Raw genomic sequence first — 13,598 nt, 5'->3', positions numbered from 1 at the left:
ATTGTTATATGCCTACATGCCCTTATTTTCAGTGCTTTTTTTCTTTAAAAAAATGTTTAGGGGTACTCTCATTTTCCTACTCAAATTGAAAGACTGCCCCTCAATGAGGCCAAATTTTAGATTCTGTATTCCCCCCCCCACAAAAGCACTGCCTATTTTAATATATGCAGTGGTGAAACGTACCAATGTGGGATCCTTCTGGAGGGGCCAAGTTATTCCTGGCCTTACCATTTTCACTGCTAAAAAGGTGAGAGGACACCAGAAATTATTTGTCTTCTAGAGCAGGCATCCCCAAACTTCGGCCCTCCAGATGTTTTGGACTACAATTCCCATCTTCCTTGACCACTGGTCCTGCTAGCTAGGGATCATGGGAGTTGTAGGCCAAAACATCTGGTGGGCCGCAGTTTGGGGGTGCCTGTTCTAGAGGGTAAAACCCTGAGCTCTATTGCCCAGTATCTGATCCAGCAAACTGTAGAATGAACACTTTCAGTCTTCAGCACAAATGAAATACACGAGACAGCATTTTTTCAGTCAATTAATTTTAATAAAGAAAGCTGTGGGCTTTGACCCTAGAGGGTACTATTATTACTCCACTTTCCCACAGGAGGCAGTTGCCTCAGGGTGCCCACATCCCTTGGGCGCCAACTCAACATGTATAAGCAAGCCGGAGCTACAAGAACATTTTGGGGGGGACTGAAGACAGTGGTCTGCATGGAAGACGACTGGGTAAGAAAAGCAAAATGCAGGGAGAAGATTCTATTTCCCATGAGCCATTACCCTTGGGACCCAAGGGTAAACCGGAACAAGCAGTGGTATGATGGGAACTTTAGCCAAACAACATCTGAAGGGCAACAGATTCCTCACCTTTGAGATACGTAGATGAGTTGTTACCCCTATCGTTCTGCAATGGCTTGGGCTTTATTTCATAGAAATCAGTACATATAGGACAGTGGCAAACTTGACCCAGTTGGAGGCAGAATGTTACTCCGCCAGTCTGATCAGCACAGAGAGAAGCTGCCCCAGAACTCCCTAGTGCAGCCAATCCCAGCCATGTCTTTAATTGCCACTCCATTGAGATGAACATAGTTTGGGGGGAAGTGGCCTGGCTGGCCAGATTAGGACCCCTGCCAGGCCTAATTAGTTCCCTACCACAGATGCAGAACACAGCACTTGCAAAGGACAAGGGGCTACAAGGAGAGAAAGGCTTACACCTGCAGTTACCCAGCGACCCACCCATACCACCCTCTTCTTCAAGACCTCCTGTTGGCCCAGAATGCCCACTGCAGTCCAGGGTTTGTGCATCAGCTACCCGTGTTTCTTCACGTGGAGAGAGAGGTGATCCGAACGGGAGAAAGCGCGCTCGCAGACTGGACACGTGAAAGGGCGTTGCCCAGTGTGCTTGCGATAATGGCGAGTCAGCTCATCGGAGCGGGCAAATTTCCAAGCACACCCTTCGTACTGGCATGCGTATGGCTTCTCACCTGCAAAAAACCAGCAACAATCACTGCAACCTTGCGCTTCTTCCGAGCCAAAAAGAGGATTATACTCACACTTACTTATTTCTATACTTACTGCTTGTTACATTTCTATCCCACCCTTTCTCCCAAGGGTGCCAAGGGCAACAAACATACAAATGATAAGACAAGTTTAAAAATCTACCGGTATGTTTAAAAAAAACCCATGTGTTCCAATACAGATGCAGACAGGGGAAAATATCTACGTAAAAGGCTTGTTGGGAGAGGCTGGGCTTCACCAGGTGCCCAAAACGGAAGAGAGACAGAGCCCATCTAATATTTAATGGGAGGGAACCTGGGGCTTCTCAAGGAAGGCCCCACCTATTGGGTACATTGCAGCTATCCAGCCTGGAGGTTATCAGCACATGGGTGGCACTGGTCAAGCCACCCCAGGCCAGAAACAGCCATAGCTATCTTACCAGCCAACGCTAACAAAAAGGCTCTCCTAGCCACTGAGGTCATCAGGGCCTTTCATGACAAAGATGGATCCAGGATCACACCCCCCCCCGACTCCAAATCAACAGCAGTTTCCCCCTCCAGCCTTGGCATGGGTCTGGGTCACTGTAGTGAAACACCCCATAGTTTGATGCTGGGAGGGGGGGGGAGAACCAGAATGGAAAGCATTCCCCGTGATGGGAATTTCCAGTGGAAAGCTGGAGTATGATTAAGTAGTGTTCAACTTTCAGGACGATGACAGCATCACTAAGGAATCCACTCCCAGCCCAGGGAAGAACGTAGTGTCCCTTTGAGCGGCTCTTCTTCTTTTTTACCTGTGTGAGTGCGAAGATGGGCCTTGAGATGGGAGCTCTTGGTGTAAGTTTTCCCACACTTGGGATAATTGCAGATGTGGCTGGCAGGCTGCTTGCGGGATGAAGACTTGTGTCCTTTCTTAGGCTTGCCTGTGGCTTCCTTGGCAGGCAAGGGAGGCGTCACGATGCTGTAAAGGGATGATGTAGACACAGCTGGATCTGCCTGGTAAAGCTGGAATGTGGTTTGGTAGTGGCCAGGGTAGGTAGGGAAACAGCTGCTCAGCATACTGCAGTGCGGCAGCTGGGATTGCGCCGGTGGAAGCTGACTGTGAGATCCATGTTTGCTCTGCAAAGAGGGACCTGGGTGTACATAGGTCAGTTGGTAGTACTGCCCATGAACTCTCTGTCTTGGCTCTCCGTGGTGCTGTCCTGTGGGAGCAAAAGCCCCAGAATCTCCCTGGGCAAGGAACTGCTGCGGATGATCACTGGACAATGCTAGGCTCTTATTTGGATCCATCACATTCTGGGCATATCCGTGAAGGCCAGGAGGAACATAGTTCACAGAGCTATCTCCTGCTTGGAGTTTGGTGTCAAAACCTGGTGCCCAAGGAGCATCGGGCACCCCTCTGTTGGTTCTGGGTAGCCTGCCTCTCGTTCCCTCCTCAGTGGTTACTGGAAGGCAGGCAGTGGACACTGCAGGCTGCTCCTCTTGGCCAACCCAAGTAGCACTAGCAGCGGCTGGCTCCGAGGCAGAGAAGTTTCTCATGAGGAAGTCAACATCCCAGTAGGCTTCATATTCTTGCTTGATCTGCTGAACTCCCTCAGGCTGGGGCACATCCAAGAGCCCCAGAGATGAATGACTTAAAGAATCCTCCTGTTTCCACCACTGTAATGTAAGCAAACAGTACAAAAAGGTTAGGCCCTGGTGCCGCAACTGGCTTCTGCTGAACAAAGCTTGCAACCGTTCCCTTCAGTTTCTTTGCTTTAAACTCGGAAGCAACTTACAAAAGCTTATACTGTAATGCGTTCCAGACTCCAGGACGGCATGGCCTGGTGCCTGCCATCAGGGCAAAGATAATGGGCTTCTTATCAGGCCTCCCGCACAAGCTACAATTCTGCATCAGGGATAGGCAGGACCCTAGCTATCTCTACAGGGAGCTCAAAGATAGGCAACCAAAATGTTCACCAGAATATTTTGAGCCCCGGGGAAAAACCATGGAGCAAATGTTTCTTGCAGCTCCTGTCTTCTAGTGCTCTCAAACCCACCTGCCCTACCAGGACCACATCCCACAGCATTGTACTGCTGTTGTATGACTGGATGTACAAGAAATTTTGATCAGGAAGCAGAACTGAGAGATGTCCTTGCAATGCCAAGTGCCAAAGACCTAGCACACTGGAATCTTGGTTATAAGACAGGCATAGGCAAACTCTGGCCCTCCAGATGTTTTGAGACTACAATTCCCATCATCCCTGACCACTGGTCCTATTAGATAGGGATCATGGGAATTGTAGTTCCAAAACACCTGGAGCGCCAGAGTTTGCATCTGCCTGTTATAATAGCTCTCTCCTCTAAACACAAGCCTCCCTCCTCCATCTACCCATGAACACCTCTGGGATGGAAGGCCTCTTGCAATCATGTGATCCTCTGTGGAGGATCCAAAATGAATCACCATACATACTTGTGTAAGGTAGGTTAGTACTGTAGTTTTATTCTTGGATTGCAGAAGGGGTGGAGACCAAAACAAAACTGTAGCTTGCTTCACCACACCCGGCAAGTTCATGGCTCAGTCAGAGATCTGAACCAAGGATACCCCTTCCCTTCTAGTTTGTTAGTTTACCTGGCACAAGTTTCTCTCAAAATCCAGGTCCCACCATAGTTAAAAGTCAAGAAACAGGCGTGCAGTGATTTATAAAACAAGCAACCATCATAGATTACAAGTTTCCCCCCAGTCATAATTTCGGAGCATTGACTAGGTACACATTTTTGAAGAAAATTTAGGCTGTTTGTAAGGGAGGGGCAAAAGAGAAAACGTAGTAAGACTGTGCAGAAAAGAAGGTATTGCCCATTTCACATGAATGACAAAATTAAAATCTTAAAATAAAGGAAGCCCCACATATATCACCAGTCTCCTGAAGGACACTGCTTTCTTCACATGAGAAGGCATTTATACTGCTGATTCTACACAGTGAAAGGGGAAATACATTGGCAGAGTTAGAAACACATGGAAATTCAATTCTACCCTAATTGCGCCCCCCCAAAAAATTATAAAATGAAGATCCCTGCCTGGAGGAGCTCACATTCTAAACTTAGATTAGGAACTGGGGCAGGAAGGAAAGTTGGGGAGACAAGGGTAGCAGGCATGTTTTGTTCAGAGAAGATGAAAACTGGTATCACATATTTTTTTAAAATATCTGAAGGGCTATCGCAAAGAAGACAGAGCAGACCAATAGGTGAAAATTGCAGGTAGGCAGAAACTTCCCAACAGTAAGAAAAGCAGAACAGATTGCCTCAGGAGATGGTTGGGCTCTCCTTCAGGCAGCGGTAGGATAGAAACCTAACAGGGATGCTGTAATTTTCCCTTGACTGGGCAACCAATTGGAGCATATTGTTTCCAAGGTGCCTTCTAGATCCAGGATTCTATGACTGTGTTTTTAAACAACATAATGGCTTTTATTTAGCAGGTATACATGTGCAACTTTAAAAGCTATCCTAGAAGCCTAGAATATGTATAGGCATACGCATATTGCAAGGACACATATATGGCTGTTTCAGAAAGAGTGCCTTGCTGGAAGCATGAAAACCAAGTTTTACACACACTTTAAAAAAAACCCCAAAAGAGGAAAACCTCTTCCTTTTGCCATCTTCTAACAGATGCCAACCTAGCAGTTCGAAAGCACGTCAAAATGCAAGTAGATAAATAGGAACCGCTACAGCGGGAAGGTAAACGGCGTTTCCATGTGCTGCTCTGGTTTGCCAGAAGCGGCTTTGTCATGCTGGCCACATGACCTGGAAGCTGTACGCCGGCTCCCTCGGCCAATAATGCGAGATGAGCGCGCAACCCCAGAGTCGGTCACGACTGGACCTAATGGTCAGGGGTCCCTTTACCTTTACCTTTAACAAGTTAGGCAGAATTCAGAAGTGTTTGGAAAGAAGCAAATACAACACATCAATTAAGGGCAGATATTTTACAGTGCTAAGAAGCATCCTAGGGCCGAGCCAGAGACTTGATAACACCTCGACCCCACCCCACCCCACCCCGTTTTAATTCCCAACCCTCGGCAAAGGGAACGCACAACGAACAGGACACCTTAAACCCCCGCTCCTCACCTGGATAAGTTCAGATTGTACATCCTGCAAGTGGTTGAACCCAGCTGAGGATATTACTGTCTCCACAAATGCCATGACTTGCAAATAGCAACCAACTAGAAGAGCGCAAAAATTCAGAGACTCGCAACTCCTGAGACTCCCTTGGTCCAAGAGCGCACCTTTCTTCTCATTCACCAAACCCTACAGCTTCTCCTCTTTTTCCAAAAAGGTCTTAGGTCTTGCTAACACCCTTTCCTCCTCTTAATTCTTTCTCTCATTTGCCAGTTTGGAAGGAGCGGAGAAGATTAAATGGGTCTATCAGCACCAATCAGAAGCAAGGTGGGTGGGGCTGCCTAAGGAACGAGGCTGAGATGGGTTAATGGTGTGTTCAGCTATTTTGCTGCACGGTTATTGGTGATTTTCTTTAAATATCTGTTTGGTAAAAGTCATCCTCATGTTTACACAGAAGTACATGTAATCATTTTAATTGGGCTTACTTCAAAGTAAGTATGTATAGGGTTGCAGCCTAACAACCTTCAAAGCTACTAGAAAACTTGGGTTTAAGTTTGTGTCTGTCCCATCTAACTCAGTGTGGCCAGGTGGTTTAAAATCCAAATGATCCAGCCAGATAGATGGTAGACAAACCACAAATTTATGTTTTACACATTGGGGTGTGTAAATATTAACCCCCAAGGCATCTGAAACAATTAAGAAAGTTGAGGCACTTTCTCCCCCAACTGAAAGCTGCAGTTCCAAACTCACAGACTTCTGAGTAAACTTGCTTTACAATACAATCTTATGCCTGTTTACTCAGAAGTAAGTCCCATTGACTTTCATGGAGTTTACTCATAGAAAAGTGAGCAACCTTATAATGCACAGGTGAAAAGAATGAAGGAAACATTCAGAGACATTACTAAACCAGCTTTAATAAAGGCATGTAACTTTAAAAAAGTAATTATAATCCAGGATTCCCAGTATGTTCTAAATACTAAAGCATCCTTGGTTTTGAATAAACACCCACAATTTATTAGTAGAACATAGGGCAGATAGGGCAATGATCTGTACAATTTTATAACATACAGAGAATAACATGTAAATAAATGGGGGGGGGAGCTGAGGAACGTCTCTGGAGGGTGGGAGAGGGAGGGAGGGATGGAGAGGAAGTCATAAAAAGGGGGGGATGTAATTGGTTATATTGATTGATAATGTGTTTTATTAAATTTGTTCAATAAAAATATTTTTTCAAATAAATAAATACTAAAGCATCCTTTTTGAGAAAAGTAATTAAATTTAGGCTATGGAATTCTCAGTTTGTATTCCAAAATAAGGTGAGCATACTTGGCCAAAGGAATTTAAATGTGTTGACCGCAAGGGTGAAACTGCTGAACTGCTAGTTATCAAAATGTTCAACTCCATTCATTTGGTTCTGAATAGATACAATGGTTTCCTTTGCCACTGTAGTTGTATTGCCTGTTTCCTGGATCTCCTTGCTTATTTTGAATAGGCCCTAGATCTACAGTAATTGAATGGTTAATTTCTATACTTTTTGTATTTCATTTTACTGCAGGTGTGAGGAACCCTTGACCCTTGACCCTCCAGCTGAACTGCCAACTCCCAACCTCCCGGGCCAGACTTGCTGGGGCTAATGGAAATTGTTATTCAGCAATGCCTGGAGGGCCAAAGATTCCCCATATTTATTCATTACTTTTAACTCTCCGCAGAGCCCCTTACCATCATGCATATATGCCTGTAACTGAGGGTTATACTTCCTACATAGACTCTAGTTTATTAAAAGCTTATTCCACAATACATTTCTTGGTTTCACAACAAGAAACGTCCTTGATTTCACCTTCATAAGAACTCTGCTGAGTTCAAAATGTAGTAGGGACTTTGGCTTAACCTTTTGGGACCATTTCTTAAATGTAAAGATTTGATAATGGCACTTTCCACCTGGTCTTCCATTATTTGCCCTATCTCTCCTCTCTTCATCCTGCCAATTTTTGCAGATGAAACTGCGTAGAAGATGTTTTGCATGTGGCCTGTGTGGGAAACTGGTGGTCCCCCATATATTGTTGGACTCACATCAACTCCAGTTATTGGTAAAGGATGAATAAAACTGTAGCCTAGCAACAGCTGAAGGGCTAGGAGAGGCCTGGCACCATTTTGAGCAGAACACCAAACTATACCTGTGCAATGTTTCAAGATGAAAAAGATATTAATATTAAAGCATAAGATTCTTCTTATGATAAGAAGTGGGATTTTCTGCTTGTAGTGTAGCTTCTAGAATAAAGGATTTTCATTAGCAGGTAATAGTAGGAATTGAGTCCTTTGTTTTGGAGGAATAGGGCAGGACTACGGTAAGGGCAGGACGCGGGTGGCACTGTGGGTTAAACCACAGAGCCTAGGGCTTGCCAATCAGAAGGTCGGCGGTTCGAATCCCCGCAACAGGGTGAGCTCCCATTGCTCGGTCCCAGCTCCTGCCAACCTAGCAGTTAGAAAGCACATCAAAATGCAAGTAGATAAATAGGTACCGCTACAGCGGGAAGGTAAATGGCGTTTCCGTGTGCTGCTCTGGTTCGCCAGAAGTGGCTTTGTCATGCTGGCCACGTGACCTGGAAGCTATACACTGGCTCCCTCGGCCAATAACTCGAGATGAGCGCCGCAACCCCAGAGTCATCCGTGACTGGACCTAATGGTCAGGGGTCCCTTTACCTTTAAGAACAAAGAAACTGGAAGCAGCTGTCTCATGTAACAGCAACAGCAGCGACTGACCACTCTGTGGAGACATCCTTGAAATGAGCAATTGTGCAAGAGCTGCTGTGGGTTGTGCCCCATCTTAATTTATTTGATCGTTCTGTTTCTGGCGTACAAATCACTTGCACCAACCCTGGCTGGGAGAAAGCACATGCTAAGCAATTCCACCTTCCCTCTGTCGCCCAATAGCATTGCCCCATCAATGATACAGGCTTTTCCTTTTCTTTATTTCTTTTTATTTCTTTTTTTTACATTTTTGTTAGGGACTTGAGGAAAAGGCAACTTTGAGTCCCCCTCTCCAAACCTGCCCAAGTGCTCAGTTGAAAGCCATTCAAGAAACCTGAGTAGCCTGGAACCATGGATGATTAGCAAGCCTCTTCCCCCATATAAGTCTCTTTCTGTTTTCCTGCCTTGTGCTGGAATAAGAGGTAAGCTCTGGCTTTTCTCTGCCCTGCTTTTCTCATTCTCTAGGTCTCCTTCTCTAGGTGGTTAACCATTCTACTTGTAGTCCTACTGTTTCTATCCCTCCCTCTCTAACCCCTTTTCAGCTCTCTCTGGGTCTACCTTGTGCCCATCACCTGCCCCTCTTCATATTTGCATTTAGAGCCCTCCATTCTTATTTGCATTTAGAGCCCTCCTGCCAGTCCCATTTGCAGGCTAACTGTACAGTCAATCTTTCGTTTTCATCACCCCACTCAGCCTTTACTATATAACAAGTCAAATACACTTTGATTTGCGGTGTTTGGCCAATTGCTACTTCGCCCGTGTATAACTTGTTCCGTGGTGTCCTCTAAACTTGAGCAAAAGCCCGGCCAAAAGAGATGTGCTTGCTGGGTAGAGATGTTCATCAGCAACTCTGTACATATGTAGATAAATGGTACCATTTTCTACTGAGCCTGGCAACTGAGGAGTGATAAGGGCTAGCCTGAGGCATAATGGAGAATGTCAGTGCTATGAAGGAATGTCTCCTCCTTTTTCTCCTTGGGGAAGACTGGTGTGTCCTTTTATATGTTGATAGGCAGAAAATCAACATGTCCAGATTTGACCATCAGCGCCTTTGTGGAATATCTCAGATCCCTATTCAGCAGAAATAGGAGCAGAGCAACCCCATTTTGCTTCCAAGCCTGTCCAGCCAGGCTTCAGATCTTTTTTAATCTTCAGAGCTCACCATGTTGAAGTTGGGCAACATAACTCTGCCTGCAAGGCTTATCTCCACACAGGAGCAATTTATCCCCCCTCACTCTCCACGCTAGTTTTAATATCATCACAGCTTGCTACCAGGCCCTTCTGAGGCATCCAGATATAAGCCTAGAGCAAGCTGCTAATCCAAGATCTTGGTTTTCTCTTAAAGCAACCTGCAAAAGTCTTTCCAGGAGAATGCTAGCCTGCTGCAATATATTATCCAGGAGTCTCAGAGCCCAGGTCATTTCATTGCATCTTCTGGACCCAATTTGCTTTCGAGAGTCACTGTGCTCAGCAGATATTATTCTGGGGCTCTCTCATAATGTAAGTTTAGTCATGGACACTGTTTGTCCATTCTCTACCTGCACATTAGGTACTATTATTACTATTCATTATTTCTTACCTGTCCTTCACCATGAGGTCCCAGGGTGGGTTACAACAACTTAATTAAAACCAGTTTAAAACAAATTACAGTGAGCAGAATAGGACAGGGCCTAGAAATACATATCTCAGGTGGGTCTGAGGGGGCTGCTTTGCAAGTATGATTGAAATGAAATAAATGTTTACAAAGAACTTACAAATGGCACAGTTAGATGGATGCAGTAAAGAACTTCTAATACTGTAAATGCTTGGAAATAGACTTTGTGAGAAAGAGCATGTCTGCATTTTTGTTATTGGCATGTCTGTTTCATGCAATAACTGGTGCTTTAAAACAAACAAACAAACAAATTGTTTGTTATCTCCCACACCTTCTGTGCTGCCTTAGAAACAACCAGTTAGTTAAGCTCTTTAAAGGAGTCAATGGGCCAAAGCCTCGCCCAGCTATATGCAACTTCACCCTAAGGGCAAGAGAACAATAGGCCAGCTTTTGAGAGCCAGTGTGGTGCACTTTTTCAGCAGGGTGCCGGTCCACTGTCCCTCAGACCTTGTGGGGGGGGGCGGACTATATTTTTTGGGGGGGGGAATGAATGAATTCCTATGCCCCACAAATAACCCAGAGATGCATTTTAAATAAAAGGGCACATGTAAAAACATGATTCCTGGACTGTCCGTGGGCCAGATTTAGAAGGCAATTGGGCTGGATCCGCCCCCCCCCGGGCCTTAGTTTGCCTACCCATGGACTTGGACCACAGAGACCCAGGTATAAATGCCCATCCTTCAGCATGAAGCATTTTGCCACTGTAGGCAGTGGCAGCGGGGAAGGCAATAGGTGGCATGGGAGAAGCCGCGGCAGGGCTGGCAGCCATGCAGCGGTGAGGGCTAGAGCCAGGTCTGCCTGCCACCTGAAGCAAATGGCTTTACCTCAACTTCTGCATGGGCCACCCCTGACCTTCAGTATATACCCTGTTTCCCCTTTTTTAATACGTAGTCATAAAGTAAGCCATGGCAGGGTTTTTAAGTATTTGAGAAATATAAGACATACCCCGAAAATAAGCCATACTTCCGCGCCGCGGAAACCAACCTCCACAGGCACCTCCACTCACAGAGTCACTCCATGCAGCCAGCACTGCAGGAGCGCGATCAGCTATGATGAGGCGCTCCAAGAGCTCCGCTTAACAGCTGATCGCGCTCCCGCCTTGCTGGCTGCATCCCCGCGCTCTGCCTTCTCGTCCACCGCCATCCCTGCCACTTCCGTGCTTGCCGCCACTGCTGGGCTCACTGCTTCTTCCTTGCCTGGCCCGGCCAAGGAGCTTGGAGCGCCCTGCAGCGGCGGGCGGAGCGCATGAGCCAGCGGCCTCTGCCTGGCCCGGCCAAAGACGCCTGCCACCCCGCCACCCGGAACTGGGGGCTGCTGCAGCGCCGAGCACTCAAGACAGCCCAGCAGTGCCCTGAGCCAGCGCCCTGAACCGTAAAAACCGTACCGGTAATAAAAAAATAAGACATCCCACCGAAAGTAAGCCACCCTGTGTTTTTTGAGGGGGGAAAAGTTATAAGACGGTGTCTTAAAAAGGGGGAAACACGGTAACTTGGTGGCTGAATAGTACCATCTCCTCCTCCTCCTCCTCCTCCTCCCTGTCCCCATCCCTTCCTGCCCTAACCACAGAAGAGGTCATCGCTAGGTCCTTCCCATTGCTGGCGATTGTGAAATCAGGGGACACCATTAGCCACACGGGCAAACACTACAGAATAGGACCACGGTTCACACTGTCAGCTTCTGCTGGGATGACGTTTTCCATCACAAAGGGCGTGCCCAGTGCACATGCATTCCCCGGCCCCTGCTTTAAAAAAAGTTATCCACAGTGCAAAATGTGGCAATTGTTGCCTTCAGTGAGGATGTGAAACCGAATGAAATAATACTGTATAGCAATACCGCTCCTCCTGAACACTGACTGTTCTAGAAAAGCAATATCGGAACTTCAAACGAAAGAAAGGTGAATGGAAAAAAATTCAGACCAATCCTATCATGGATTCTATGATCATTTATTTATGGGTATTTATTTATTTATTTTAAATTGAAGATCTCAGGGCAGCTCACAGCATAAGAATACAAAATAAAAGCACAAAATACATAATACCTCTAGATATGTATGCTGCGCGTTGTGTACGACACAGGTTACGAACCCGCCGAACCCGGAAGTACTGGAACGGGTTACTTCTGGGTTCGGCGCTTCGCACATGCACAGATGCGGCGAATGACGTCACGTGCATGCGCAGAAGCGCCGAATTGTGACCCATGCGTGCACAGAGGCGCCGCTGCGGGTTGCGTACTACTCAGGTTGCGAACGGGGCTCCGGAACAAATCCCATTTGCAACCAGAGGTGCCAATGTAAAACAAAAACAAACCAATAACCCCCTACAAATCCATTTGAAAGGGCCTAGAACAGGGGTTTTCAATCAGCGTGCTGTGGCACTCTGGGGTGCTTTGAAAGGTGCTCGTGTGGCAGGCAACACTGGCCTATGTCCCTCTTTCCTTCCCTTCTCCGATGCCCTCTTGCTTCTCAGCCTCCCAAAGGCTTGCACAGGTGTTTGTTGCAGCAGCCTTGGCTACAAGCTCCCCAGGCGAATGGTGCCCCTGGGGCTGGCCAGGGGGTGCTTTCCCAGGCAGTGTGAGGAGGCACCTCTCTTGGGGGTGGGTAGCGGGGCAGCTCAGATATCAGGGGTGGCAGCTGTGGCTGCCCAAGCATAAGGGAAATGAAAGGAGGCTGAGAGAACCCTCCATAAGGAAAGGTGTTCAAAAAAGGGTGAGAGGCTGCCAGCTCTGCAGGCAAGGGGTGACATAACTGGGCTCCTGAGCCCCACAGGGAGCCGCAGAAAGAATGGAGTTGGTCAAGAGAGCCAGGGCTGGCTCTAGGTAGCCCCCTGGTGGCATGGTGTGCCAAGGCGGCGGGCCAGTAGGTAGGGCGCTGCGCGGCAAAGCCGCGCGGAAACCATACTGCGCCCTGCGAGGGCGTGGGCGAGTGATCTCCGCCCCTCAGCGCCAGGGCGGCCAACCTGCTTGAGACTGCCCTGAAGAGAGCTGTGGACTCAAAAAGGTTGAAAACCTCTGCCTTAGAATGCTAAGAATCTTAGAATTGTATTTTGTTGGAAGCCACTCAGAGTGGCTGGGGAATAAATAATAAATTGTTGTTGTTGTTGTTAATCAGCCAAAGTTTGCCTGGTTGAAGTGTTTTTCCCTGGTGCCTAAAGATCAGGGCCAGATTTAGGTTGGATGAGGCCCTAAGCTACTGTAGATAATATGTCCAGCTGTCCTTTGTCAACAAAAAGTTGTTCCTGTTTTTTTGTGTTGAATATATGCTACATGGCAATTTATGGACCTAATAGGTATCTAAAGCCATTTGCACATAACAAAATATGCATTTTATCAAAGTAATTGTTGAACTGAAATAGGTTTATCTTATATTTTTGGAAATGTACATCCAGGGGTTTTTTCCTTTTAATTTTTTTGGGGGCGCCCAAGAGTGGGGCCCTATGGCATGACCGCTCCAGGAGAGTCTCCCTGGGGAGAGCATTCCACAAATGGGGAGCCACCTTAAAGACGAGCAAATTTGTTACTGAGAGTCTACTTCATCAGGTGGACGGAGTCTCCTGGCAGCGCGCGCGCCTCCTCCTCCTCCTCCTTCCCAGACGGCAAAGCAAGGCGGCGGCGCCAGC

At 47.0% G+C, this 13,598-nt stretch overlaps 1 protein-coding gene across 1 annotated transcript; it reads right to left on the bottom strand.

Moving 5' to 3' along the window:
• Positions 1 to 534: 534 nt before the first annotated feature.
• KLF1 (KLF transcription factor 1) lies at positions 535 to 5,834 on the bottom strand. Its single transcript, XM_035141144.2, has 3 exons — positions 5,592 to 5,834; positions 2,285 to 3,149; positions 535 to 1,481 (listed from the first exon to the last, which is right to left on the bottom strand). Exons 1-3 carry the CDS (start codon positions 5,664 to 5,666, stop codon positions 1,306 to 1,308), a joined length of 1,116 nt encoding a protein of 371 aa, XP_034997035.1. The 5' UTR covers positions 5,667 to 5,834; the 3' UTR covers positions 535 to 1,305.
• Between the last annotated feature and the right edge of the window lie 7,764 nt (positions 5,835 to 13,598).

This window comes from Zootoca vivipara, chromosome 16 (assembly GCF_963506605.1).
Source record: "Zootoca vivipara chromosome 16, rZooViv1.1, whole genome shotgun sequence".
Classification (NCBI taxonomy): domain Eukaryota; kingdom Metazoa; phylum Chordata; class Lepidosauria; order Squamata; family Lacertidae; genus Zootoca; species Zootoca vivipara.
Note: the sequence above shows the minus strand (reverse complement) of the source record. Positions and strands in the feature narration are given on the sequence as shown.